At 38.9% G+C, this 27,832-nt stretch overlaps 2 protein-coding genes across 6 annotated transcripts in view; one reads left to right on the top strand and one right to left on the bottom strand.

The window, feature by feature from the left end:
* The window catches only part of LOC140724868 (potassium channel subfamily K member 10-like), a 55,100-nt gene extending 28,329 nt beyond the window's left edge, over positions 1-26,771 (bottom strand). The window contains exons 1-6 of one of the 5 annotated variants that reach the window (XM_073039585.1): positions 26,047-26,148; positions 24,333-24,630; positions 23,861-24,183; positions 16,223-16,340; positions 7,090-7,250; positions 1,003-1,189 (exon numbers count right to left, since the gene is read on the bottom strand). In XM_073039585.1, coding sequence (XP_072895686.1) covers positions 1,003-1,189; positions 7,090-7,250; positions 16,223-16,340; positions 23,861-24,082 — 688 coding nt within the window. In that variant the 5' untranslated portion in view covers positions 24,083-24,183; positions 24,333-24,630; positions 26,047-26,148. The other 4 variants (XM_073039584.1, XM_073039583.1, XM_073039582.1 and 1 more) reach the window with 4 other exon arrangements.
* A 448-nt stretch (positions 26,772-27,219) lies between these two features.
* The window catches only part of LOC140724866 (spermatogenesis-associated protein 7-like), an 82,441-nt gene continuing 81,828 nt past the window's right edge, over positions 27,220-27,832 (top strand). The window contains 1 exon segment of the mRNA XM_073039581.1: positions 27,220-27,404. The gene's annotated coding sequence lies outside the window, so the exon portion shown is untranslated.

The raw sequence follows: 27,832 nt of genomic DNA, 5'->3' as shown, positions 1-27,832 counted from the left end.
CAGTGTCCTTCCTGCACAAGCCAACTGTTAATTCTAATCTTGGCACATAATAAAATTTTTAAAACTTTGGATGTAATAGAATAAATAGCTCTTTGACCCTTGAATCAGCTCTACCAATAAAAGCAATCATGAATTCCATTCAAAGTTCTCAGCTGATCCCTATACCTCTTTATTCATCCATAGTATAAAGACTTTTCTCAGCCTTGAATAGTCAACAACATACAGTTAATCTTACCTTGACATAGGAACAGAATTACACCATTCTGCCCACCAAGTCTGCTCTGCCATTCAGTCATGGCTGATTTGTTTTCCCTCTCAGTCCTATTTTCCTGTCTTCTCCTTTTAACCTTTGCTGAAGAACCTGTCACCCTCCCCTTTAAGTATACCAATGACTTGGCCTGCACAACCATCTGTGGCAATAAATTCCACAGATTTACCACATTCTGGCTAAAGAAATTACATTAAAACATAAATTGGATCATGCACCAGAGATTGCCCAATTGTGCTTTAAGTGAATTCTGGGACATCGGGGATGCATTGAGTTTTTGTCTAACATTAAGGGGCATTTTCAATTAAAAGCATGAAAATCATTATATTTATTTCGATATATAAAAAAAATTCTGAATTGGGATTGAGCTGGAACAGAAATTCAGTTAAGATTTATGTTACAGCTGTTTCCCTTGCCAGACCTAATTAAGCAGAGGTACTGCACCGTCCTCCCTGCCAAGGATCAGCTCGCAACATCATTATCTTTCAATCACTGGCTTGCCTGCTTTTGCACTGGAACAGCTCCTTGTCTCAAATGGACATTCATCCCTAGTTCAGCAGCTCGCAGCACCATCAAACTGGAATTTGATCACCCGCCCTGGTAACACTCAGTGGTCTGGTCTAACCATAAATCTCTAAACGCAAAGTTAATCTCTAAACCGAACAACAATAGCGATACTTTGTTAAAGCCATACGTTTGTATTTGTGATAGTGCCAATGCAGTAAACTGCTTACCTGCTACATAGTCACCAAATCCTACTGTCGTCAAGGTGATAACAACAAAATAGATGGAGTCCAGCGTTGTCCATCCTTCGATGTGTTTAAAAATAATTGCTGGGATAGTCACAAAAACAAGGCAACCCGCTAAAATGAAAAGGATTGTGGAGATGACTCGTATTTTAGTTTGACTCACTTGCTTTTTCTGAAAACAAAAGATATAACAATTAAGTTTTACTTTTAAAGCTGATGCCATAAATTGAATTAATGCAAACTGCTAGATACTGAAATAACACGGAAATAAATACAACGAATAGCCACTATTAAAGTCACAAAATACCTTTTGAAAAAAATAGAACATTTCAAGAAATGTACAAATAGAGTTTGGGCACGAGAAATTCTGCAGATGCTGGGAATCCAGAGCAACACATGCAAATGCTGGAGGAACTCAGCAAGTCAGACAGCCTCTATGCATATTAATAAACAGTCGAAGACTCTTCTTCAGGATTGAAAAGGGAGACAATGCAAGAATAAAAGATGCCAGAAGGAAGGAAAATAAGTTTTATTTTGGCGTCTTCCCCCTTCCTTTCCAGTCTTGAAGAAGGACCTTGGCAAACCGTTGACTATTTTTTTTCATTTCCATAGATGCTGCCTGACCTGCTGAGTTCCTCCAGCATTTTGTGTGTGTTGCAATAGATTGTAGCCATTATTTGAGCTCAGTGATCACTTAAATTAATGGGATTAAATGAAATAGTGCTAAATATTGCAGAATTTTAAGTGTTAGACAAAAACTATCTGAATACTGGTTAGCTACAAGCTTTGAAATTGTTTCAGAAGTTAACTTGCCATTCTTTCCAATTAAAATATTGTCCCCAGTGTGGAATGATGTAATTCCATTGAGTGTGCCCATTTGGAAGTATTCAACGTATTGTGCAATGATGCGCAAAGTGCAGAAGTACCCACTGTCATATTAATGAGATGAGATGTATCCCAGTTGCCATGGAAAGCAAGGGAGGAGATTGCTAGGGGCCCTGATGGTGATTTTAATTATTTCTGGCCAGTGGTGAGGCAGTGGAAGACAGCAAATGTGGTACTTTTATTCACGAAGGACAGCTGGGATAAACCAGGTAAACAAGGGCAGCAAGTAGTACAAATAAAGGAGAAAAGGAGGAATATGCAATTCAGTTATGAGATTTCATTTTGGGAGGTAGTGTGGTTGGAGTTAAGTGTATCTAATGGGGTAGAGTGGGAGTCTTTTCTAGGATCTTCATTAAGCCATTAGAAGAAAATTGTTTTTTCCCACTTAACTATAGGCCACCACTGCCGATTAAAACAGAGTAGGTTGCTCTTGCATTAGTGAGGAGGGCTACAGACTTATTTTTGATGGGGCTTTATAGATACTGTGATCCTTATGCGCTATAAATATCTGGTTGATTTTACACTAATATGCAATGTACAAAGGATATATGACTTCAGTTCTATTGACAGCAATTTGGCAAAGCGGAGATCACAAATGATTACTCTAGAAAATGGTGCTGTTGGACATGTTTCTTAAGGTTGGCTGCCAGCACCATTATCCTTCATCTCATAAGTACAAAATTTAGCATTATTTTAAAAATAGTATCTTGAGTATTATTTTCTGAACAATTAAGTCAGTACTTGTTAAATAACCAATAGATCTAAGTGCCTAATTTAAACAAAGAGTATTTCCCCTAGATCTTCCTGATCTCCTGGCCAAGCTCTAAAGCAGATCAACGTGTTAACATCTATTGTGAAATTTTTAATGCAATTTCACTGGGAATTCCACTATTCTCCAAGAAGAAAATGTCTATGCAAGTTCAAAGGACCTATCTGAGATCCAGGCAGCAGTGTAATACACATTCAAAATTCAATTTTATTCTGAGTTTTGGAGTCATTTTGGGATGGGCTAGAACACATTTTGGGTTTTAAAATACTATCAATACCTCTGCTGTAGTTACAATATTATTATGCTTAATACTAAATTTGGTAGAATTGGGTAGAAGAGTCATCTGAGGCCCAAACTGATCTGATTTTTTTCCTTTAAGGATAGGATGGTAGTGTAGCATGTTGCACATTGACATATCAAAGCATTTGCCGAGGACTGATAGGGTCCATCCTATCTTTAGCCCTACTATCAGTGTAAGGGGTGGGGGGAGAAAAAGCAAAATATTATCATGCAGTCTAGAGGGAAAATTAAAAGGCAAAGCACCTCTTGTACTAAACTCAAGAGCAGTACTAGTTAATAAATTGCATTTCAATTGGATGTAGCTTAAGGAAATGGTAGGTTCTGAGGCCAGACATCCCTAAATTCTCAGTGCGTGGGCTTCCGGGGGTAAGGGCAGATCAGTGAGGTAGATCAATGTTGGGTGGGCTGAATGGCTTAATTGTCATTCCTCAGTACAGGAGTGTAAAGGAGAACAAAATGATTGTTACCCTGAATCCAGTGCAGCATAAAAACCACAATGGGCATAAAGAACACAGTAAACACACAGACACACACACACAATATAAATATAGAAGCAATAAATATAAAAATAAAACCTAAAGGCGGGTGAATGATGCAAAGTTGTTGAGTATTTTCTGACAAATTTCTACTGTATAAGGTTATTTCTGAAGGGAAAAGCAAGGCAACACAAACCAAAAGTGTCATGTGGACACTTCCTGCACACTGGAGAACCTCATCTCCAGCTGCAACAGCTTAAACTATGGAATAGCGAAATTTCAGCCATCGGAGCTGGAATTGTGTGTAAAGTCACTCTGGTATATCTGCAAGGTGGGGGATTTTGTAGTTAGTACAGTGGCACTGAAGCTGAAGACTGCACGGACAGAAAATGGATGACGTCCAGGCAGACTAGGATGAGTAAGCAGATAGTCAAGGATTTTCCTGAGGCCATCACACTCACTAACAGATTTTCCATTTTAGGTGCTGATGGTTCCTCAGGAGAATGCAACCAGGGCCATGAGAAGGAAAAAATAACACGAGACCAATGCTGATCAGAGATCCAATAGTTAGGGGGACAGACAGGTGAGCCTGTAATTGACAATGTGAACCCCAGAATGGCATGTTGCCTTCATGGTGCCATAGGCAGGAATGTCACTAAACAGCTGCAAAGTCTCCTGAAAGGAGGAGGGTGAGAGGTCAGTTGTGGTCCACATTTGTATATATTAGTAGCTCAACATAGAGGATGAATTCCTGGTATAGATACAAATGGATTTCAAAATTATTATATAGACTGACTAGAAAACAATCTATTTTAGCAGTGTGCCAGGTCTTGAATGGTGTGAGGGAAGAGAAGGTAGAGCAGTTACTGTTACAAGGGAGAAGGTGCTCAAAAAGCTGAAGAAACTTGGACCAGATGAACTGTGCGCTAGGGTTCTGAAAGAGGTGGTGGTAGAGATTATAGAGGCATTCGTAATGATTTTTCAGGAATCGCTGGACTCTGCATGATTCCAGAGCAGTGGAAAATTGCAAATATCACTCCACTCTTTAAGGAAGGTGGGAGGCAGCAGAAAGAAAATTATAGACCAGTTAGTCTGACATCAGTGGTTGGGAAGATGTTGGAGTCAACAATTAAGGATGAGGTTATGGAGTACTCGGTGACACAGGTCAAGATAGGACAAGGTCAGCATGGACTCCTTAAGGGAAAATCTTGCCTGACAAGTCTGTTCAAATTCTTTAAGGATATTACAAGTGGGATAGATAAAGGGGATGTAGTGAACGTTGTATATTTTGGACTTTCAGAAGGCATTTGACAAGGTGCTACACATGAGGCTGCTTAACAAGTTAAGAGCCCATGGCATTACAGGAAAGTTACTAACATGGTTAGAGCATTGGCTGATTGGTAGAAGGCAGCAAGTGGGAATAAAAGGATCCTTTTCTAGTTGGCTGCCAGTATTCTGCAGGGGTTGGTGTTGGGGCCCCTTCTTTTTTTGCTGTATATCAATGGCTTAGATGATGGAATACATGGCTTTGTTGTCAAGTTTGCAGATGATGCAAAGATTAGTGGACGGCCAGGTAGTTTTGAGGAAACAGGGAGGCTGCAGAAGGACTTAGACAGGTTAGGAGAATGGGCAACAAAGTGGCAAATGAAACACAATGTTGGAAAATGCATGGTTATGCACTTTGGTAGAAGAAATAAATGCGCGCACTATTTTCTAAATGTGAGGCAAATCCAAAAACCTAAGATGCAAAGGGACTTGAGAGACCCTGTGCAGAACACTCTAAAGGTTAACTTGCAGGTTGAGTCAGGGGTGAGGAAGGCAAATGCAATTTTGGCATATGTTTAAAGAGGTCTAGAATACAAGAGCAGGGATGTGATGCTGAGGCTTTATAAGGCACTGGTGAGGCCTCACCTTGACTATTATGAAGAGTTTTGGGCTCCTTATTGAAGAAAAGATGTGCTGGCATTAGAGAGGGTTCAGAGGAGGTTCACAAGAATGATTCTGCAAAGGAAAGTGTTATCATATGACGGATATTTGATGGCTCTGGGCCTGTACTCACTGGAATTTAGAAGGATAAGGGGGGATCTTAATGAACCCTTATGAATGTTAATGTGGAAAGGATGTTTCCCATGGTGGGGATGTCTAGGATGAAAGGGCACAACCTCAGGATAGAGGGGTGTCCACTGAAAATAGAGATGTGGAAAAATTTCTTTAGCTGGAAGGTGGTGAATTTGCGGAATTTGTTACCACAGGCAGCTGCGGAGGCCAGGTCATTGGGAGTATTTAAGGCACAGATTGATGGGTTCTTGATTGGCCACATCATCAAAGGATACGGGGAGAAGGCAGCAGAGTGCAGTTGAGGAGGGGAAATAAAGGATCAGCTGTGATTGAATGGCAGATTGACAGGCCATGTGGCCTAATTCTGCTCCTATGTCTCATGGTCTTATGGTGCAGGAAAATAATATTTTGGCACAAGATGTCATAATTTTTGAATATTATGGCAAGCTCAAGGGGCTGATTAGCCTAATTATCATGCTCTTAAATCCTTAATGAATTAATGTATCATATAGGCATAAATCTGAATAAATTCATCTGACTCATTTTGCATGACTTGCTCAGAGTCTAAGTATAGTGTGAGGGTGGTGTCAACTTTTTGTTGGCCTCACTCCAATGAGGCTATTTTAAGGCCAATCAGGTCTTCCCAAACATATTTTTCTTTTTGTTATGGCAGAAGTTGGATTACTGTGGGAGGTTAAAAATACTCATCCTACAGAAAACAGTTGAACCATTTTCCCAGACCCTGTTCAGACTATTTTTCCCCAAAGCAACACACACACACACACACACACACACACACACACACACACACACACACACACACACACACACACACACACACACACACACACACACACACACACACACACACACACAATGCTGGAGGAGCTCAGCTAGTCAGGCAGCATCTATGGAGGGGCTGAGAACCTTCATCAGACTGAAGAGGAAAGGAGAGGAAGGGTGTGGAGAGTGGAAGGAATACAAGCTTCTCTACACCACCGTTTGTCCTCAGAGCTGAATGAGCACTGACTTTCCAATCCCTCTGAATTCTCTTTAGATGTGATGTATCCCACATAATTTCCCAAATATCCTTCACATATATTGTTCTATCAAAATTTATCTTCACATACAGTGTGTAAGAGTTAATTTTGCTCTGAGGTGCACTGGTGCTATGTTGTCCTGCATTCTATCTGGTAGTCAGGCCAGGAAAGGTCTTCATTGGGACAAAGTAATTTAACCCTCAATAAATATTGGATTGTGAGCTTAGAATTCTTTGGATGGCAATTGTTCCAAAATAATTGCTGAGGAACTGGTAACATATATTCATGAAATACAGTACATAGAAAACCAGAATATCAAAGTGAAAATCCATTTTGCCTGTAAAAACACACAAGGAACATTGAACATGGCTTTTACACATTTTTAAGCCATTTTAGTTGACAGTCTTTGTACTGCAACAAATTTGTTGTGGTTATCCATAAAATTGCATTAATATCAACATTAATAGACAAACAATATCTATGATTCATTTCAGTCATGGTGGATAATATAATACATTAAAATAATAAATATTTGTCAACTTACTCTGAATACTTTCTCCACTCTTGCAATACTTTTACCGAAGATTGTGCCTAATTGATCCCCAATCCCTGCTAATAGAAAGCCGAAAAGTGGAATGCCAAATAATGCATATAAAATGCAGAATATTTTCCCTCCATGAGTACTGGGTGCAATATTCCCATAGCCTATTGAAATAAATAAGAACATTTTGGGGAGTTGAATGACACAAACTGCTGCTGTTTAGTAAATAGTTAAGAAATAATCCGTTAGATCATTAAACAGTTCTAAAGACATAGAAGTACAGCATAGAGATTCAAATCCAGCAACTATCAATGTGCATAATTAAACTGTTGCTTAATTTAATGTCTAGATATCTTAACCTTTACGTAAGGAAGCAAGAAAGTAATAGTAGTAGATGTTTTCTGCAGTTATACAGCAGTTCAATCCAAGATAGGCAGGTGCCCTTAACTTGCATAACAAGAGTATGTCCCTGGGGGTTCGTCCAGTGAAGCATTATGGTTGGAACTTAGAAAGAGGAAGGGAGTGATAACTTTGATGCGATTTTACTAAAGACTCTTCCACTCACTCCCAACCCCCCCATAAGGAATTCGAGGAGTGAATATACAGGGAGATTGCAGATGGCTGAGGAATAATAGGCTTGTAATTGTAGATGGCTTTAGCCTTCCTAATATTTGCTGGGACTGACAGAGTGCTAAGGGATGGAATTTGTTAAGTCTGTGCAGGAAAGTTTTCTCATGCAATATGTAGGTGCCCCGAGCAGAGAGGGAGGAACATTCAACCCTGTACTGGAAAATGAGACAGAGCAAGTAACCAAAATGTCAGAAGACCAGCACTATGGAGAACTATGACCATAATTCTGTTAGTTTTACAATAGTGACAGAAAAGGATAGAACTGGTTCACAGATTGAAGTCCTAAATTGGGCCAAGGCTAACTTTGATGGCATTAGGCAGAAACTTGCAAAAGTTGATTCAAAAAGGCTGTTTGCAGGTAAAAGGATTTCTGGCAAGTGGGAACTTTTATAAGTGGGATAGGAGAATTCAGGGGTGGCATATTTTTATTAGAGTGAAGGGAGAAGCTGACAGGATTAGGGAACTTGTTTCATATTGATATAGAGGGTCTGGTCAGGAACAGGAAGGAGGTATACTTCACATATAGGCAGTTGGGAACAAGCAAACCCTCTTGAGGAGTTTAAGGGATGTAAAAGGACACTTGAGAAAGGAATCAGGGGGCAAAAAAAGATATGAGATAAGGAGTAGGGGAATCCCAAGAGATCCTATAAATATATTCGAGATTGAAGATTGTTTTTTGTCAGTTATCATCACACAAGTGGAAAGAAGAGCAGAATGATTGTTGCTCTGGACCTGATGCAGCATTAAAAACACACAATGAGCACAAAGAAAACAATAAAAGCACTATAGATATAAATTGATAAGAGTAGTTTACACACTTAGACTGATTGAACGTATATAAAGTGACCCCAGGTTCAGGAGTATCTGTATAGTACATAAGGTGACTCTGATAGGAAAGGATAAAGTAGTGGTGCTGGGTGGGGGGGTGGGTTAATGGGTGGAGGTGTTGACCAGCCTGATGGCTTGTGGAAAGTAACTGTTTTAAGTCTGGTGGTCCTGGCATGAATGCAGTGTAGCCTCTTCCCTAATAGGAGTGGGACAAAGTCCCTGAGCAGGGTGGCTGGGATCCCTACCCTTTTTTCAGCACTTTTCTGTAACTATGTCTTTGATGGTAAATAGGCGATGCGTTTGTGCAGTTTTAATTACCCATTGTGAAGCCAAAGAGTAACAAGGGGGAGAGCAGGTCCGCTTAAGGATTAATGTGGTCAGCAATGAGTGGAGCTGCAGGAAACGAACAAAGCCTTATCTGTACTTATCAAATCTCTTGTCTGTACTTATCACAGAAAAGGTCATGAAAGCTAGGGAATTCAGGGAGGAAAATAGTGAAGTTATAAATTGTGTCTACATTGCAAAAGAGGTGCGAGACTATTTTGCCTCCCAAAATTCCCTATCTTCCATGGTCTTAAAACACATAAAGGTGGATAAATCATGAGGCTCTGAACAAATGTTTCCGAGGACATTGCGGGAAATCAGCAAAGGAATTGCTGGGGACTCTGCCAGAGATATCTGTATTATGGTTAGCCATGGGTGAGGTACTTGAAGACTAGAGGGTGGTTAATGTTGTGCCTTTATTTAAGAAGGGATGCAAGGATGAGCCATGGAACGATTGACAGGTGAGCCTAATGTTAGTGGTGGGATGGAATTCTGAGAGATGGAGGCTACCAGCATTTGGAAAGATTGGAACAGATTAGAGATTATCAGCATGGTTTTGTGCATGAGAGACAGGGTCTAAAGAATTTGATTGCATTTTTTGAAGAGGTGACAAGGACAGGGATATGGACACTGTCTACTTGGACTATAGTAAGGCTTTCATTTTACCTCAGAGCTGAGGGGTGACCTTATAGAGGTTTAAAAAATAATGAGGGACATAAATATGTAAGGTGGGTAGTTATTGACTCTCGCCCAGAGTAGGCAAAGTGAAAGCTAAAATACTTAAAGGGAATGTGATAGAAAAATTTTTCATAGTCAGGAATGTGTGCTCATGGAACAAGTTACCAGAGGAAATGGTAGCGGCTGGTACAAATACAGCATTTAAGAGATATTGAGAGTGAATTTTTTTATAGGAATGGTTTAAAGGGAAATGGACCAACACAGCCAAATGGCACTAGCTCAGGTAGGCATCTTAATGGGCATGGACAAATTATGCTGAATGGCCTAAATTCTGTACTGTATAACTTTATGTTTACTGTTTTATCCGGAATGCTCAAATTGGCAAGCTGTGGAAGAACCATATCAACCAAAAAATAAGCATTCTCGTTCCAATAACATGTTGAAACCTGAATGACTCACATATCTGTCAAATATGTTCATCGAATTAATCGAGCAAATTTCAATAACAATTCAAAAGTAGTAGTAAATGAAACATAGTATTTTTAAATACTACTTCATTCTGCAAGTTTTACTTAAGGGGGAAATAAACACAAGATCTGAGTTATTTCAACATTAACCTTTTCATGCTGGTACAAAACAATTGGAAGGAATACATACTATAGTATCAGATCCAACCTACATACCCAGGCTAGCTCTCTTTAGCTCATTAGCAAGACTAATTCTCAATGGCAAATTAGAAATTTGATATAATTTGCAAATGATATTTTGTATAACTATAAAAGTTATAGTCCTCTGGAGTTTAAAACAATTAAGAATTTTTTTAATGTTAGTATATACTGATAGAGCCAGCCCTTAGTTAACCTAGTATATACAATAGATCTTCTCACAACAAGACTCCGACTAAGTAAAACAAGATCATGCATGAAGCTGTATAAACGTTTTCATTTTGTTTTTATTTTATGGCTTTATTTTGTTTATTTTACGTAAAATTTAACTTACACATTAATAATGATGTTCCGCAATAATGTTCCATCAGAGTTCATGTAAATCTTTGATTATTTTGCTGGAATAATATCTTTGGTATTTTTGTGTGAAATTGGACAAGTTAATTCTCTGAGCTGCAATATGTGACTATTTGTCTTGCACATTATAACTATCTCATCTTTTATGTACAGTAACAGTATTAAAAATGGCAAGCACAAGAGATTCTTCAGATACATGAAATATTGAGCAACACACACACAAAATGCTGGAGGAACTCAGCAAAGTCAGCAAATGCCTGACTTGCCAAGTTCCTCTAACATTTTCCGTATGTTGCTTAAAATTAGTTTTGCCCTTCATAATAAAGCGGTCACATGGATGCTGCTAAAATTTCACGCAAGGAAATATATCTGAACATTCAAAAGGATTAATAATTTAATTCACACTAACCAAGAGTGCTACTTTACTGACAACCTCTTTGAAAATGTTAGCCCCGTTTTGACAGAAGCAAGAGCAAGATTTCCCTGTTTCTCTATTGATAAGATGTTATATCAAAATTTCAATTAGAATTCTATCCATCCCATTGTTTGAGACAAGCCATGGCTTAGATGTTTGCAAATGTGTTCACTGCTGATTGAAAGAATTTTTCCAAAAAGAATGATTAAACTCTGTTGTGTGGGCTTCCCTTTCTCTCGCATCATTTGCTGTCAGGCATCAGTTTGAGAGGATGCCGAGCACACAGCAACAATGAAGTCAAGAAAAAACTGGCTAAGTATCCAACAATTGGAAGGCCTCTCACGAATAGTAAATCATAGGGCTAAAAGACCAACCCTAACAAGTATTTTAAGCACTTTACAGAGAGAAAAATAAAAACAATAACTTCCATGTGAAATTAAGGTAGAAACTGCTGCCATACCTCAAAGCTTTTAAAAATGGGAAGCATAATTAATACCATTTTACATTTCTTTACAGTATGAGATTGTCATCTGAGGAAATTCCAATCCATGTATGCAAAATTAGTTATTTTAGAGCCAGAAAGGTAATTATTCCTTAGCATATTACTAACAACAGTGGGAATCAACTCCCAGAGGAATTGATGGTGGACTTCAGGAAGGGGAAGTTGAGGAAATAAACACCAGTCCTCACCAAGGGATCAGAAGTGGAAAGAGTGAGCAGTTTCAAGTTCCTGGGTGTCAATATGTCTGAGGATCTATCCTGGGTGCAACATATTGATGCAATTACAAAGAAGGCATAACAACAGCTATACTTCATTTGAAGTCTGAGGAGATTTGGTATGTCACCAAAGCCACTTCCAAATTTCTACAGATGTACTGTGGAGAGCTTTCTAATTGGCTGCATCGCGGTCTAGTATGAGAAGGCCACTGCACAGGTCAAAATATGCTGCTGAAAGTTGTAAACTCAGTCACCTCCATCATGGGCACTAGCCTCCCCAGCATCCAGAACACCTTCAAAAGGCGATGTATCAAAAAGGCAGCATCCATCATTAATAACTCCCATCACCCAGGACATGCCCTCTTCTCATTTTACCATCAAGAAGGAGGTACAGGAGCCTGAAGATACACACTCAGGAACAGCTTCTACCCCTCTGCCATGAGATTTCTGATTGGACAATGAACCCATGAACATTACCTCAGTATTTTTCCTTTCTTTTTAAAATTTAATTTAAATTAATTATTTAATTTAATTTTAATTTATATATAAACTTCTTATTGTAATTTATAGTTTCTATTATTTTGCATTGCAATGTACTGCTGCTGCAAAACCACAAATTTCATGGCATATACCAGTGATATTAAACCTGATTCTGATTCTGATTTTGAGATCCTGTGTCAGGTGGAATATGATGCAATGACTTCAATTGAGATTGCCAGGTAAAACGTTTTATTCAACAATTCTGTTCAATTTTTCTAATTATTTAAAAGTTTTTAGGTGTTTTACATAGCATAATTTTTACATCTTTAAGGTTTATTTCACAATTTCATTAATTATTTTTAAATGTTTATTACTTTTAATTGTTCTCAGATGCTTCTGATGCCTGGATACATTTAAAATAGGATCAGATATTCATCAAATGCACAGGTCTCATTTAGCAAAGGGCTATATTTGTCTCCTATCAGGTTGTAAGGTGTATCAAACAAGCACAATGGGAAAGGCTACAAGATGACTTGCTCAGCTAGTTGGGAATAGAGTAACAGCTACCAAATAATTGTATAACCATTTTGCATGAAGAACAGGTAAAAAAAAAATGCCAATGGCGCAATTCATTGGGGCTCATCAGCAACAAAGATGGCCTACAGAGAGGAGGTGGAAGAGCTCGAGGCCTGGTGCCAGGCAAATAACCACTTCCTTAATGTCAACAAGACAATGGAGATGGTTCTCGACTTCAGGAGAACTCGCACCACTCACACACCCCTCTCTGCATTGGTGGCACAGCAGTGGAAACTGCAAGCAATTTCATGCTCCTGTGAGTGCACATGACACACAACCTCTCACAGTCCCAGAACACATCCTACACAGACAAGAAAGCTCAACAATGCCTCGACTTTCTGAGGAAGTTTAAGAGAGCTGGACTTTGCATATCACAGTCTCATTGTTCCACATGTGTACAATGGAGAGCATCCTGGCAAGCTGCATCCCTGTTGGGTATGGAAAATGTATTGTGGCAGATGAGAAGGCTCTACAACAGGTAGTCAATGTTGCCCAACACATCACCGGCACCAAGCCTACACACGATCAAGGACATACATACATAAAGGTGTTGGAAAAGGGCCAGTAACATCATGAAGGATCTCCCCTGCCCTGCTCATGGACTTTTTGTCCCACTCCCATCAGGGAGGAAGCTATGTAGCATCCACACCAGGACCATCCAACACAAAAACAGTTACTTTTCCCAAGCAGTAGGGCTGATCAACATCTCCACCTGCTAACTCCACCACAACTTTATTATTTCTTGTCAGACACCTTACGTACAGCCCAACATCAATTTATAGACCTACCATTAATCTTTGTAATAAGTTATCTTATGTCTTTATATTTATTGTGTTTTATTATTATTGTGTTATTTCTCTTTTGTGGGGTTTTTGTGCTGCATTAGATCCAGAGTAATAATTATTTCATTCTCCTTTACACTTGTGTTCAGGAAATGATATTAAACAATCTTGAATCTTGAATCTTGTATGGCTGATTATTCTAAATGTTTCCACACCCACATATCCCATCCATCTAAACAACATTAAATTCAAGGATGATAATTAGTTTGAGATGGATAACTGGGAAAGAAAAATTGGTAACAGGGAAAATCTGTCTATCTAATTGTGTATGGAAACATTTTACTGTTCTGATTTATTTAACAAACCCATTGCATTCGTTGCATAAATTATCTTTCAGATTGGAAGAATATGGGAAAATATCAGGGTATAAAGTAAACTGGGATAAAAGTGAAATTTTACCCTTTACTAAAGGAGACTATGGTCAATGTCGATTAGTAACTCAATTTAGATGGCCGACAAATGGTATAAAATATTTAGGTATAAGAGTCGATAATGATATAAAGAATTTATATAAATTAAATTATTTGCCATTATTGGAAAAAAAAACAAGAAGATCTTGATAAATGGATGATGTTACCAATAACATTAGTAGGTAGAGTTAATGCTGTAAAAATGAATATATTTCCCAGATTACAATATTTATTCCAAACATTACCAATACAACTGCCCCAGAAGTTTTTTCAAGAGTTGAATAAATGTGTGAGGAAGTTTCTTTGGAAAGGTAAGATGTCAAGAATATCGTTGGAAAAATTGACATGTAAATTTGACCTAGGAGGGTTACAACTCCCAAATTTTAAGAATTATTATAAAGCAAATCAACTTAGATTTATTGCATCTTTTTTTGATGAAGAAAAACCGGCATGGATTAGAATAGAGTTAGATAAGATAGGAGAAAATATACCAGAAGATTTTAGATATAAATGGGAATCCAAATGGATACGGGAAAAGAAAGAATCTCTTATATTAAAACATTTGATCAATTTATGGAATAAGGTAAATGTAGATGATGAGATAAAGAAATCTTTATTAGTGAAGAGAACCCTAATTCAAAATAGACTTATTCCTTTTACAATGGATAACCAACTTTTATATAACTGGTTTCAAAAAGGGATCAGATATATAGGCGACTGTTTTGAAGGAGGTATATTGATGTTGTTTGATCAATTAAAGAATAAATATAAAATATCAAATAACACTCTTTTCTGTTATTTTCAATTAAAGGCCTATTTAAGAGATAAACTGGGTCAAACAATGTTAATGCCAAAACCTAATGAAATAGAAACTTTAATTCAAAAAGGAAAAATTTAAAAATTTACATCTTGTATGTATAATTTGATTCAAAAACAGACAATTAAACCAGGAATTCATAAGTCAAGACAAAAATGGGAAACTGATTTCAATATTAAAATTGATGAAAAAAATTGGTGAAGACTATGTCTTGATAGTATGACAAATACAATAAATGTCCGACTTAGATTAGTACAATACAATTTTTTACATCAATTATATATTACACCACAAAAAATAGATTAAACCCAAATTTATCTGACCAATGTTTCCGATGTAATCAAGAAATCGGTAGTTTTTTACACTCTACATGGTCTTGTTTTAAAATTCAACCTTTTTGGATAAATCTAAGACTTTTACTGGAACAAATTATTGGAATACAACTTCCACATAGCCCAACATTATTTTTATTAGGCGATATTGAAGGGATAATACCGAAATCTAAATTGAATAAATATCAGAAAAAATTTATAAAAATTACATTGGCAGTAGCCAAAAAAGCTATTGCAGTTACTTGGAAATCAGATTCATACTTAACTATGGACAGTTGGAATAATGAAATATATAGCTGCATTCCACTTGAAAAAATTACTTATAATTTAAGAAATGAATATGATATATTTTCGAACATTTGGCACCCCTATCTACAAAAGATAGGATTAAATATATAGGTCCTTTGAAGATAAAATTATTAGTTATTTGGGGAAAAAATAAAGATATATACTAAAGTTATTTCGAAATCCATGGTGCATGTGGGGATCCTCCGATATCCAGGCAATTCTTCTTTCTTTCTTTCTTTTTTTTTCTTTTTTTTTAGACAGGGATGTTAAGGGGGGAAGGGTTAAGGGGAGGGGGAGGGCTAATATTAATTTTCATTACTCTATTATTCTATTCATTGTATGTAATTCTCTTTAAAATTTAATAAAAAATATACTTTAAAAAATTTTTTAAAAAGAAGAAACATTTTACGGTACAGCAATGTGGCCTTCAGCATAATTTGTGGCTCATAAAAAGCATCAATTTGGAATTGGAATCTTTACTCAAAACCTGAATTAGAAGATTACTTTTGATTAGTTCGTGTCACAATTATTCCAGATATGAATTAATTAGATACTATTCAAAATAGGAGACATAGTGAATATACTTCGTTATTGCTTAGACTCTATTAGTTGGAGCAATTCCACTTTTAACACAACTGTGATATTGATAGAATTTGCGTGCAAGAAGATAATAGATAAAGGATTAAGCTATTACAATGTATCTAAAGAGCTATACATCCACAGAAAATGTTTGCATGCATACAATTATATTGGTAACATTGTTTTTAAGAAAATTACCTATAGTAGTTATCACGGTCCCAGCAAAGAAAAATGCACTGCCAAGTTCCCAATTACTTGTATTGTCAGTTGAGTCACCTACAGGGTTTACTCCTGCACCAAGAGCTTCAATTGCATGCTGAAAAGAAACAAATGTATGTGCATTGTACTTCCAGAAAATAATCAACAGTATAGCAATATAAATTTACACTCACGCCAGAAGAAATCTAAGAGTTGTCAAACAAAGAGGTGTATTATTCAAGCCAAATACACCTGTGAGTCCCAACTATGAAGTATGACTCTGAGTTTCTCTCTTCTGGTCAGACTAGAAAGAGAATAGTACATAATTTCAAAGTGAAGCCTCTGTAATGTGACATGAAGGAAATTATTATAAACATTTTCAGCTCCTGATTTGGATTATTAAGAATAGTTTTGCTTCCATCCTTCTAAATTGGTATATTCAAATTGTGGTCACTCATACCTAAGACTATTAGTTTTCATGATTTATGAGGCCCATTCAAAATTAAGTTTGATTACAACTGGTTTACTGGTTTATTGAAATAGACTATGTGTGTGCATGTATATATATATATACACACATATATATTCTCCACTTTCAGTGGATTCCAGTTCATTAGGAAATCAGTTAATTGGGGCAACTGCTTATTGGGGACAATCCTTAAAAAAACAAAATCTAATTGTGAAAATTGCAGGGATTTCCTTTGTTTATTTGGGAAAGTATGCTGTTTAATTGGGGCAGGAGACTATTGCTGAACAGCTTCTAACTAGCATCAGTTGTGAGCACTTCTGTGGCTGTTAGATGCCGCACCGTGCTTCGAGCGAATAGTTTTTAAGCAGCATCATTGCATTTGTTTGTGTTCAAAAAGTGGTAATTTTTGTCTGATATTTGGTGAGAAATAAGTAGTAAAACACTTTGAAACTGTTTTGCTGACTGCATTTTCAAGCATTCAGGCTTGGAGATGCCAGAAGCAACTGGTGGTGAAAATGAAATGATTTTATTATTTCAACAAGTTAAGAGCTACGAAGTATTTGGAGGTATCAACAATCATCTTGAATGTTACAATGAAAATGAAGATATGGCAGATGATGTTGTTGATAGCATTTTATGAAGGCAGTCTATTATCTGCACTGGGTGTCTGTGCTGACTTTGTTCATTGCATAATTGGATAAATTCCTCTGTTGATAACTATTAGAAACTAATGCACAATTTTATGACAACAGACAATAGGTGCAGGAGTAGGCCCTTTGGCCCTTCTAGCTAGCACCACCATTCACTGTGATCATGGCTGATCATACACAATCAGTACCCCATTCCTGCCCTCTCCCCATATCCCTTGACCCTGCTATCTATAAGAGCTCTATCTAACTCTCTCTTGAATGCATCCAGAGACTTGGCCTCCACTGCCTTCTGGGGCAGAGCATTCCACATATCCACCACTCTCTGGGTGAAAAAGTTTTTCCGCATCTCAGTTCTAAATGGCCTACCCCTTATTCTTAAACTGTGGCCTCTAGTTCTGGACTCACCCATCAGCGGGAACATGCTTCCTGCCTCCAGCGTGTCCAATCCCTTAATAATCTTATATGTCTCAATCAGATCCCCTCTCATCCTTCTAAATTCCAGTGTATACAAGCCCAGTCACTCCAATCTTTCAACATATGACAGTCCCGCCATTCCGGGAATTAACCTTGTGAACCTACGCTGCACTCCCTCAATAGCAAGAATGTCCTTCCTCAAATTTGGAGACCAAAACTGCACACAAAATACTCCAGGTGGGGTCTCACCAGGGGCCTGTACAGCTGCAGAAGGACCTCTTTACTCCTATACTCAATTCCTCTTGTTATAAAGGCCAGCATGCCATTAGCTTTCTTCACTGCCTGCTGTACCTGCATGCTTGCTTTCATTGACTGATGTACAAGAACACCTAGATCTCATTGTACTTCCCCTTTTCCTAACGACTCCATTTAGATAGTAATCTGCCTTCCTGTTCTTGCCACCAAAGTGCATAACCTCACATTTATTCACATTAAACTGCATCTGCCATACATTTGCCCACTCACCCAACCTGTCTGTCGCCCTGCATTCTCATAACATCTTCCTGACATTTCATACTGCCACCCAGCTTTGTGTCATCAGCAAATTTGCTAATGTTACTTTTAATCCCTTCATCTAAATCATTAATCTATATTGTAAACAGCTGCGGTCCCAGCACCGAATCTTGCGGCACCCCACTGGTCACAGCCTGCCATTCCGAAAGGGACCCGTTAATCACTACTCTTTGTTTCCTGTCAGCCAGCCAATTTTCAATCCATGTCAGTACTCTGCCCCCAATACCATGTGCCCTAATTTTGCCCACTAATCTCCTATGTGGGACCTTATCAAAAGCTTTCTGGAAGTCCAGGTACACTACATCCACTGGCTCTCCCTTGTCCATTTTCATAGTTACATCCTCAAAAAACTCCAGAAGATTAGTCAAGCATGATTTTCCCTTCATAAATCCATGCTGACTCAGATTGATCCTCCTACTGCTATCCAAACGTGTCGTAATTTCATCTTTTATAATTGACTCCAGCATCTTTCCCACCACTGACGTCAGGCTAACCGGTCTATAATTCCCTGTTTTCTCTCTCCCTCCTTTCTTGAAAAGTGGGACAACATTAGCCACCCTCCAGTCAGCAGGAACTGTTCCTGAATCTATAGAACATTGGAAAATGATTACCAATACATCCACGATTTCTAGAGCCACCTCTTTAAATACCCTGGGATGCAGACCATCAGGTCCCGGGGACTTATCAGCCTTCAGACTCAACAGTCTATCCAACACTGTTTCTTGTCTAATATAAATTTCCTTCAGTTCATCCTTTACCCTAGTTCCTTTGACCACTGTTACATCTGGGAGATTGTTTGTGTCTTCCCTAGTGAAGACAGATCCAAAGTACTTGTTCAACTCATCTGCCATTTCCTTGTTCCCCATAATAAATTCACCCGTTTCTGTCTTCAATGGTCCAATTTTGGTCCTAACTATTTTTTTGCTATTCACATATCTAAAGAAGCTTTTATTACCCTCCTTTATATTCTTGGCTAGTTTACCTTCATACCTCATTTTTTCTTTATGGTACTGTAGTTTAACTTCGTACCTCATTTTTTCTTTATGGTACTGTAGTAGTATTGGTAGTGTTCTAATTTGTTCTGTATTTCATTTAAATATATAATTTGTTATTCAGTTTGTCTTTCTTATGCCTTTTTAATTATTTCCATGAAACATTGGTTAACTGGGACAGCTGCTTAATTGGGCCAAAGTGACTGGACCCAATGTGTCCCAATTAACCAAAATCTCCCTGCTACTCCTGTAAAAAAAAATTAGTCATATTTAAGTTTATGGGTTGTCTATAGTAATTGTATTTAACGTGCCTCACTAAATGCAGTCAATTTCCTTAGTGTGTTCATAACTGCTAAATAAAAGGTAAAAAGGTAAAGCTTTATCAAGATTATATTTTGCTATTTCTCCAACAGTGGATGTTAATTGGAACAAAGTTATGGGAAAAAATCCCTCAAAAAAATCACAGATTTCTTTATTAAGGATCAGTCACCAACCTCGTAACTAATTTTGCTAAATATGTTTACTTGGTTACTAACTCATTAAGCATTACTATTTCTAAATTTGCACATATACCTACTTCATAACTTTAATCCACCACCATCAAGTTAGAGATTCTAAGGCACTACATAAGAACAAAAGGAACTTCTGCAATGCTTGTCTCTCAAAAAATAGAATTAAGTAAAATGCTGGAATCTCGGATGTTTCAGTTTAGAAAGGTTGTTTGAGCCACCATGAAAAGTTATTTTCCTTTTAGTAAAGATAGTCTCACATTGTTGTTTGGTCCAGAGTTCTAGAGTTTGGGCTGTGAAGGAACATTGATACATTTATAAGCAGGATGACACGTTTTTGATGGGAACCTGCTGTAGGTGGCATTCCCGTGATCCTGAATTCTTTCTATATAGACCCTTTAGCAAACGATCCCCACTATCAACACCACTCTCAGGTGATGGAATTTATTACTAACCTCAATACATATGCACAGACTTCAGCCACCTCAAGAAAAGGGTGTTCAGAGATCATGACTTCATATATGGGACATAATTTATAGTCTACCAGATGATAGCAATCCCTGCCTTCTCATATACATTGGAGACTCAGAGTAACCAAAATGCAGTTTTTGCAAAATCCTTCAAATCCACTCCCAGGTTAACCGAAGCAACTTTCAGCATCCTCTCTCAGACTATTACCCTGGCACTGAAGATCTAATTACATCCAGTGGAAACACTGTTGGCCATGTGCATGCAAATTTGCATGTTCAGCAGCAGACTCCTTGAAAAAATAATATTTCTGAGCTCTATCATGGGAAGAGAATATCATGCTGTCACAAGAATGATTCAAGGATGTTCTCAAAGACTGCTTAAAAGAAAATGAAGTATTCCTACCAACTTCTGGGATTCTTTGACCCATGACCATTCAGGTTGAGTAGGGGCATTTGAGATGGCACTGATAACTCTGGGTCCAGTCATCAGGGGTATCCCAAAGTGAAGGGAGACACCATCACCCAAACTACCCACCCAACAAAAAGCGCATTCTGTCCCATTTGTAAGACAGTCTGCAGGCTGCATTCGCCATGTTAATGATCTCAAAACACAAAGAAAAGGCATGAAAGCAAATCTTCATAATGAGGGTTCATCTATTGAGCCATAATGTCATGGAGTTGTAGAGACTGAAAACAGTTGCTTTGGTTTACCAGTCAGTGCTGACTACCAAACAACCATCTGCACTATTCTTCGCACATTCCCATCAAAAGAAGACGCTCTTTGTCCTTCTTACTGGTGGTGATTGTGTGTTTAAGAGATGGGGTGGATTGATACAAGAATAATGTATCCCATATCTGGTATATCTAGATCCAGGAGGCCATGCCTCACAACATCTCAGGAGTCAACATCAGCTCAGGCAGGGTTTGCGGTCATTCAGTCCTACAAGGTGAAACCTACCATCATGAATGGCTATGATGCTTCAGTCCCAGATGAGCTCAATGCCTTTTATGCATGCATTGAAAAGGAGAATAAAACTACATTGCAAACCCTTGCAGCATCTTGTGACCCTGTGATTTCTGCCTTGGAGTTCGATGTCAGATCATCTTTCAAGAGGGTGAACCCTTGAAAAGCGTCAAGTCCTGATGGTGTACCTGGTGGGACATCGAAAACCTGTACTAACCAACTGGTGGGAGTGTTGAAGGGACATCTCTAACCTCTCACTGCTGTAGCTGGAAGTTTCCACCTGCTTCAAAAGGATGACAATCATATTAATGCCCAAGAAGAGCAGGGTGAGCTGCCTCAATGACTATTGCCTAGTTGCACTCATATTTTTTGTGATGAAGTGCTTTGAGAGGTTAGTCATGGCTGAGGCAAGGATCTAGATCCACTGCAATTTACTTACCACCACAACAGGTCTGCAACAGATTCAACCTCACTTGGCTTTGGATCATCTGGTTAATAGCAATACCTACCTTTGGGCTGTTTATTGATTACAGCTCAGCATTCAACACAATTATACTCTCAGTACTAATCAACAAGCTCCAAAACCTGGGCCTCACTCTGCAAATGAATCCTTGACCTCTTCATTGGGATACCACAATCAGTGCGGATCAGAAATAACATCTCCTCCTCAGTGACAATCAAAGGTCGCACACCCCCAGGATGCATGATTAGCCCACGGCTCTACTCTCTCTACATTCACAATTGTGTGGCTAGGCACTGCTCAAACACAAAGTACACTGCAGATTCTGTGGTCAAATCAACACGTACAAAAGTTGGATGAACTTAACAGGTCAGGCAGCATCCGTTGAAATGAGCAGTCAACGTTTCGGGCCGAGACCCTTCATCAGGACTTAAACGCCATCTATAAATTTGCTGAAGACACAACAATTTCAGATGGTGATGAAGAGGCATACAGAAACAAGATAGATCAGCTGATTGAGTAGTGTGGTAACAACAACCTTGCATTCAATAAAAACACAAAATGCTGGCAGAACTCAGCAGGCCAGACAGCATCTATGGGAGGAGGTAGTGACGACATTTTGGGCCGAAACCCTTCATCAGGATTCAACCTCAGTAAGACCAAGGAATTAATAGTGGACCTCAGAAAGGGAAATTGGGGGGAACACACACCAATCCTGATTGAGGGATCAGCAGTAGAAAGGGTGAGCAATTTCAAATTCCTGGGTGTCAGCATCTCTAAAGACCTATCTTGGGTCCAACATATTAATGCAATTACAAAGAAGGCACAGCATCAGCAATATTTCATTAGGATTTACAGGATACTTGGTACTGTACATCACCATGGCACTCACAAGTGTTTACAGGTGTAGAGTGGAGAGCATTCTAACTAGTTGCATCACCATCTGGAATGGGGGTGGGGAAAGTGCACAGGATCAGAAAAGTTGCAGAAAGTTGTAAACTTTCCATCAAGGGCACCTTCTAAAGACGATACCTCAAAAAGGCGGCTTCCTTCATCAAGGACCCTCATCTTGCCCTCTTCTCATTTCTAACATCAAGGAAGAGGCACTGGAGCCTGAAGACACACACTCAACATTTCAGGAACAACTTCTTCCCCTCCACCGTCAGATTTCTAAATGGACAATGAACCCATAAACACTACCTCACTATTATTCTGTTTTCTTTGTAGCACTACTTACAAAATTTAAATCTTTAATATAATTCCTATTGTAATTTATAGTTTTTAAAAAATATATAATGTACTGTAAAGTACCGCTGCCGCAAAACGACATACGCCAGTAATATTAAACCTGATTCTGATTCTGAAACATGGATTCAACTATTCAATTCTAAAACGGGAAGGAGCCTCTTCATCCAGAGTATAATGATCTTGTAATTCACTATCCAAGAGGGCAGTGGAGATCAGTGGCTGGATGTATTCTGGACAGAGTTTGACGAATGTTTCGATACTCGGGGAATCAATGAATTTGCGAGGTTAGGGCAGGAAAGTGGCACTGGGATAACAGATCAGCCATGACGTTATTGAATGTAGGAGAAGGAGAGAGGGACCTAATGGCCTACTCCTGTTTCTTTTCATTTAACCCCAAAAACTAGGTTCGTAAATCATCTGCGCGTGTTTTTTTTTTGGGCGAGTGCTGAATTATAAGCGGCCGGGAGAACCACCAATCCGTAGAAAAGCAAAAGCAAGTTATTACTTGTTCTTATTCAGATCTTGGAAAATCCTACACCTTTCTGCATTTGTGCACAAGCGCCAAGCAACCTTCAAATGACTAAAATGTTTACATAAAATGGGTAAGTACTTAAATAAAAGCCATTGTAACAGCAATTACATGACAATCCTTGGTGTTTGAATTTCTTTTGATGTTTATTTGGGAAACAAGGTGATTTATCGTGCAGGTGAAAAAAAAGGCAAATCGAATTTATTTCTCAACGACTACCGGTATAAATCGCGATACTTCATCAAACCCCGCCGCGCGCTCTCCTGAATCGACATTCGTTCTGCAATGGAATGTTGAAGTGAGCGAACTCGTTCACGGGACACAACACGAAGTTGAACCTGAGCACACGGCTGCCCTTACCTCAATCAGCTCATCAACCTCCCCAGAGTTCACACATGGGTGATTTCGAAGAAATTTGGATTTCTCCTCCGCGATCTTATCCTTCTGCTTGCTTTCGAAAGGTTTTTCTAGAGCTCTGAAGATCGTGCCTCCGATCACCAGGTAAACCACAACCACCACGAAAATGGCCAGCACCGTCTTCCACTTCATGACTGTAGGCGATGTCTGGGGGCAACTGTCCATGCTAGCTATCACCGTGGTTCGGGAGGAGATCGACAACCTGGACACGGGGTAGTGCCCGTTGGTCTTTGAGTCACAGGCTTGTACAGTGGATGGAACAGCCGCTGAAACAAAAATTGTGAAGCATAACTCCGACCCCGGGATAAACTGAAAACAATAACAAAAGTTATCTGCCGCTTTATCTAGCAATCTGATACCAATTTAGGGTACATCATAAGCAGCAATCTCATACCAATTTAGGATACATACTAACTTCATATTTTCCTTCCGAGTCTGACCTTGTGACCAGGATGTTTCCTGGAGGAGTGCAGATTGGTGAAACGCCCACTGTTTCATTCGCAAGTAACTCGGCCTTTTAGAGTTTGTTCAGTGCAGTCGTGTCATGCATAAGCGTTCCCATTGTTGTTGTAGTATTTTTTTCTCGGTTTTAAACAGATCGCAAGCCAATGCCACTTCCTGGCGATGGTGACATCATGGTGTTCCATTCCCATAATTGACCTCCTGTGGTTGTGTCAGGTTACATTTCTAGACCCCGGAGTGGGGCAATCTGCCTTCAGTTGTAAAGTAAATGGAACCGTCAAACTATATCAAAGGTGACAGTGCCGCCATGCTCCAGAATTCAAACGTTTTACTTCCTCCCCTCACCCCACACCAGCGTACCTGCTTAAGTTATAAAGTTAGTTAAAACATGTCAACCATAACGAACTACGTCAAATGTTTATTTACTGTTACTCTCTTATCCAGAGTTAACGCCATGCTAATACACAGTGATAAATCATAACTTTGGTATTCATTCTGCTTACCATTGATACATATTATGAGAGTGACTGGAACCAGGAGCATTAACTGCATTAGCAGAAACTGATCATGTGTAGGGTTACCGGAAACGATCGATTTCCCTGCAATTTATTTTGCATGTAACGAATTATAACGTGGTTGTTACTGTAGCAAAATTATATACTCTGTGGCCAAACATTATCTAAAAAAGGATAACCAACTCATTAACAAGGTTTTAATCCAAAAGTCGGTCGGGATATTTGCATTAAATTTCTAACGATGTCTGCAAATTTACAAAAATGCTTAGGGGTTTTGATGTCTACGAGCTTTTGACAATTGGTTGGTATGACGGCAGTAACTGAACATAATGTAATCTGTTTTGCATTCGGGGATATACAGCTTTTAGTGAGTATATTGTTAAACCAATGCTTTGAAAATGTGAGTGTTTATTATGGATGCGGTAAGGAAGGAACAGTTTTCAAACTACGCATCAATTGGTGTTCAACCAGACTGCAAGATGGGATAGTGAATGGGGAGATGTCTGAGAGAGGTTGAATAGAGATAAATATTTCAACACTCCATTTTAATTCTCCAAGAATTATAATCTTAGTGGCAATCTACATAGCAGTATTTTTTTCTCAATGCTTTTTGATTCTTTTTTTTCCCGCACCACAATGCGGGTCTTTTCGCTGTAGCGACCCGATACATCCAACAAAAAAACACCAGGTCAAAGCCACGCGAGGGAATCTAAAGACTTGATTGATTAAACAGAGAAAAAGTGCGAGGAAAATAATATTCTCAGTAAGCATTCCGGAATGATTAAAGATTTACATATTCAAAATTACACCTTCTATGGAGATTCGAGACGTGCAGTTGGATGGCACGATATAACTGCCCAGTTAACAGTGCAGCATATCCCTCACAAAATAATTATTGCAAGGATTCAGTTGTAGATCCTCATTTGGACGTGAATATCGATGAAATGAAGAAATCGCTTGGCATTTGGGGACAATAATTTCATTTTCACGCAATTTCCCATCGACTTGCTTACACACAAATACATTTAATGATATAAGAACAAGATCAACTCTGGACAAACATCATTGAATTCACGAAACTAAAATGCTGATGACACACACACACACACACACACACCACATATATATTCAAATTGCGTTACAGATACAAACCTGGTGGCTCACAATTAGTGTGCTTTCGTGACGTTTCTATTGGAAATTTCATCTTAGATCGCCAAAACCTTGCCTTTTCTTGCATCCGAGAATTGCAACCAGTTATTCTGAATGCGCCTATTTAACAAGAAGGACCATCCTTTGAAGTCAACATTTTACGTATGCGTGCTTTATTCCAACCAAGCCGATAACATAAATAAACTGAATATGAAGCAAAACTCATAAACCACGTTCAGGCTGAGGCTCGTAGCAGCAGAAACGATTCGTGCGTGAAGGGGCTCACGCCGCAGTGAAAATTGCAAGCGCCCGCCTGTTACATGTATTGTTTTCCTCTCTTTTTGAATAGAAGTATATTATCTTTGCAGAAAATAGCAGATGTTGTTTTCGGAGTGGCTGGGGTTGCAGAACACACTCTTCATGGCTGGAGATGGAGGCTATGTGTGGTGGTGTCGTGTTGTTAGGTGGAGTTGTGAGTCGAAGTCGCGCTCGGCTTCTCGGCACATGGCAATGTCCTGCGGCAGGCAACAGCCACCTCATCAAACGCTCTCTACACAAAGAGGGCAGGGGCGGCAGCGGGAGGCAGCTTGGGAGGGATTCTAACGCGGCCACGATTGTTTACACCACGGCTTCTGTAACGTGTAAGCTACCATTCGTTCCTACGCGGAAAACGTATGCATAAGCATAATTTTGGAATTAGAGTCCATGCGTTTGTCACACAAGAACCGGTTGTAACACTCCACCATCTGCCAAATGCAGACGCCTACATTACGCAAACATACTCCTCACGATGTTACAGACTACGTGTAACAACATGTGTCGGTTCATTTATACATTCGAATAATTTCAACTTTAAAAGCCCGTATTCTTATCTGAACACAGCGCTACAATAATGAATGTTTTAACGCAGGTTATGCTCATAAATTATATTATCTCGGTTCGGGCGTGGCGCTCGTGGAAAAAAAAGCGTAAGGAAGACGAGTAATATGAAATCATTGTTGATGTCATTTGTAGATTCAACTGGTGACTGCATTTTACATTACTTAATCGCACTGCGCCGCAATCGGTATTCCTGAGTCTTCAAACCTGCCATGAATGTTAATAAGGTTATGCCAGGTGGCGGTGTTATTCTGCAGCCACTGCTCACGCCGAGCGAGTCTTTAGCTTACAGTGAGAACAAAGGAGAGCGGACAGAATCAAATAAAAACTGGGAGGGGCTGCGGATTGGTTTGTTTATTCTCTACGAAAGATGTCTTCCAAAAGTTTATTAAATCGTTGGTATATCTAACGCATTGTAAACACTGTTTACGCCGTGGAGTAAAGTAAAATCAGCCCAGACGTGAGGACAAGTCAACGCAATGGTAGGATTTATACGGTTACGTGTCGATTTCTGCGTCGTTTTCCACAGGCTCGCTCATCCCTTATTTCTCATACCCTTGCCACCGTTACTAGATCTGCTGCATTCCCATTCCAGACATTTATCGGTCTTCCATTCAGTATTAGTAAACCAGTCTAAACATGATATCGTACAAGTGAATGTACAATTTTTCAAACTCTCTATTGTAGGCATTATTTTATGTTCAACTACCCATATTATAACTTGAAAACCTATTTGCGTTTTCTGTTGTCTTTTGGATCTTCATCTTTGCAACACCTCCCACACCTACATCTGCTCCTTAATGACCAACATCACCGTTTTTACAGAAACGGTAGCTTTCCTACATCACCGTTTTTACAGAAACGGAGGAAACAGCGCTACTTCATGATGACATTCTTCAAAATGAGGACT

Source organism: Hemitrygon akajei, chromosome 3, assembly GCF_048418815.1.
Source record: "Hemitrygon akajei chromosome 3, sHemAka1.3, whole genome shotgun sequence".
In the NCBI taxonomy this organism is placed as follows: Eukaryota; Metazoa; Chordata; class Chondrichthyes; order Myliobatiformes; family Dasyatidae; genus Hemitrygon; species Hemitrygon akajei.
This window is presented reverse-complemented; position numbering and strand designations above follow the sequence as displayed.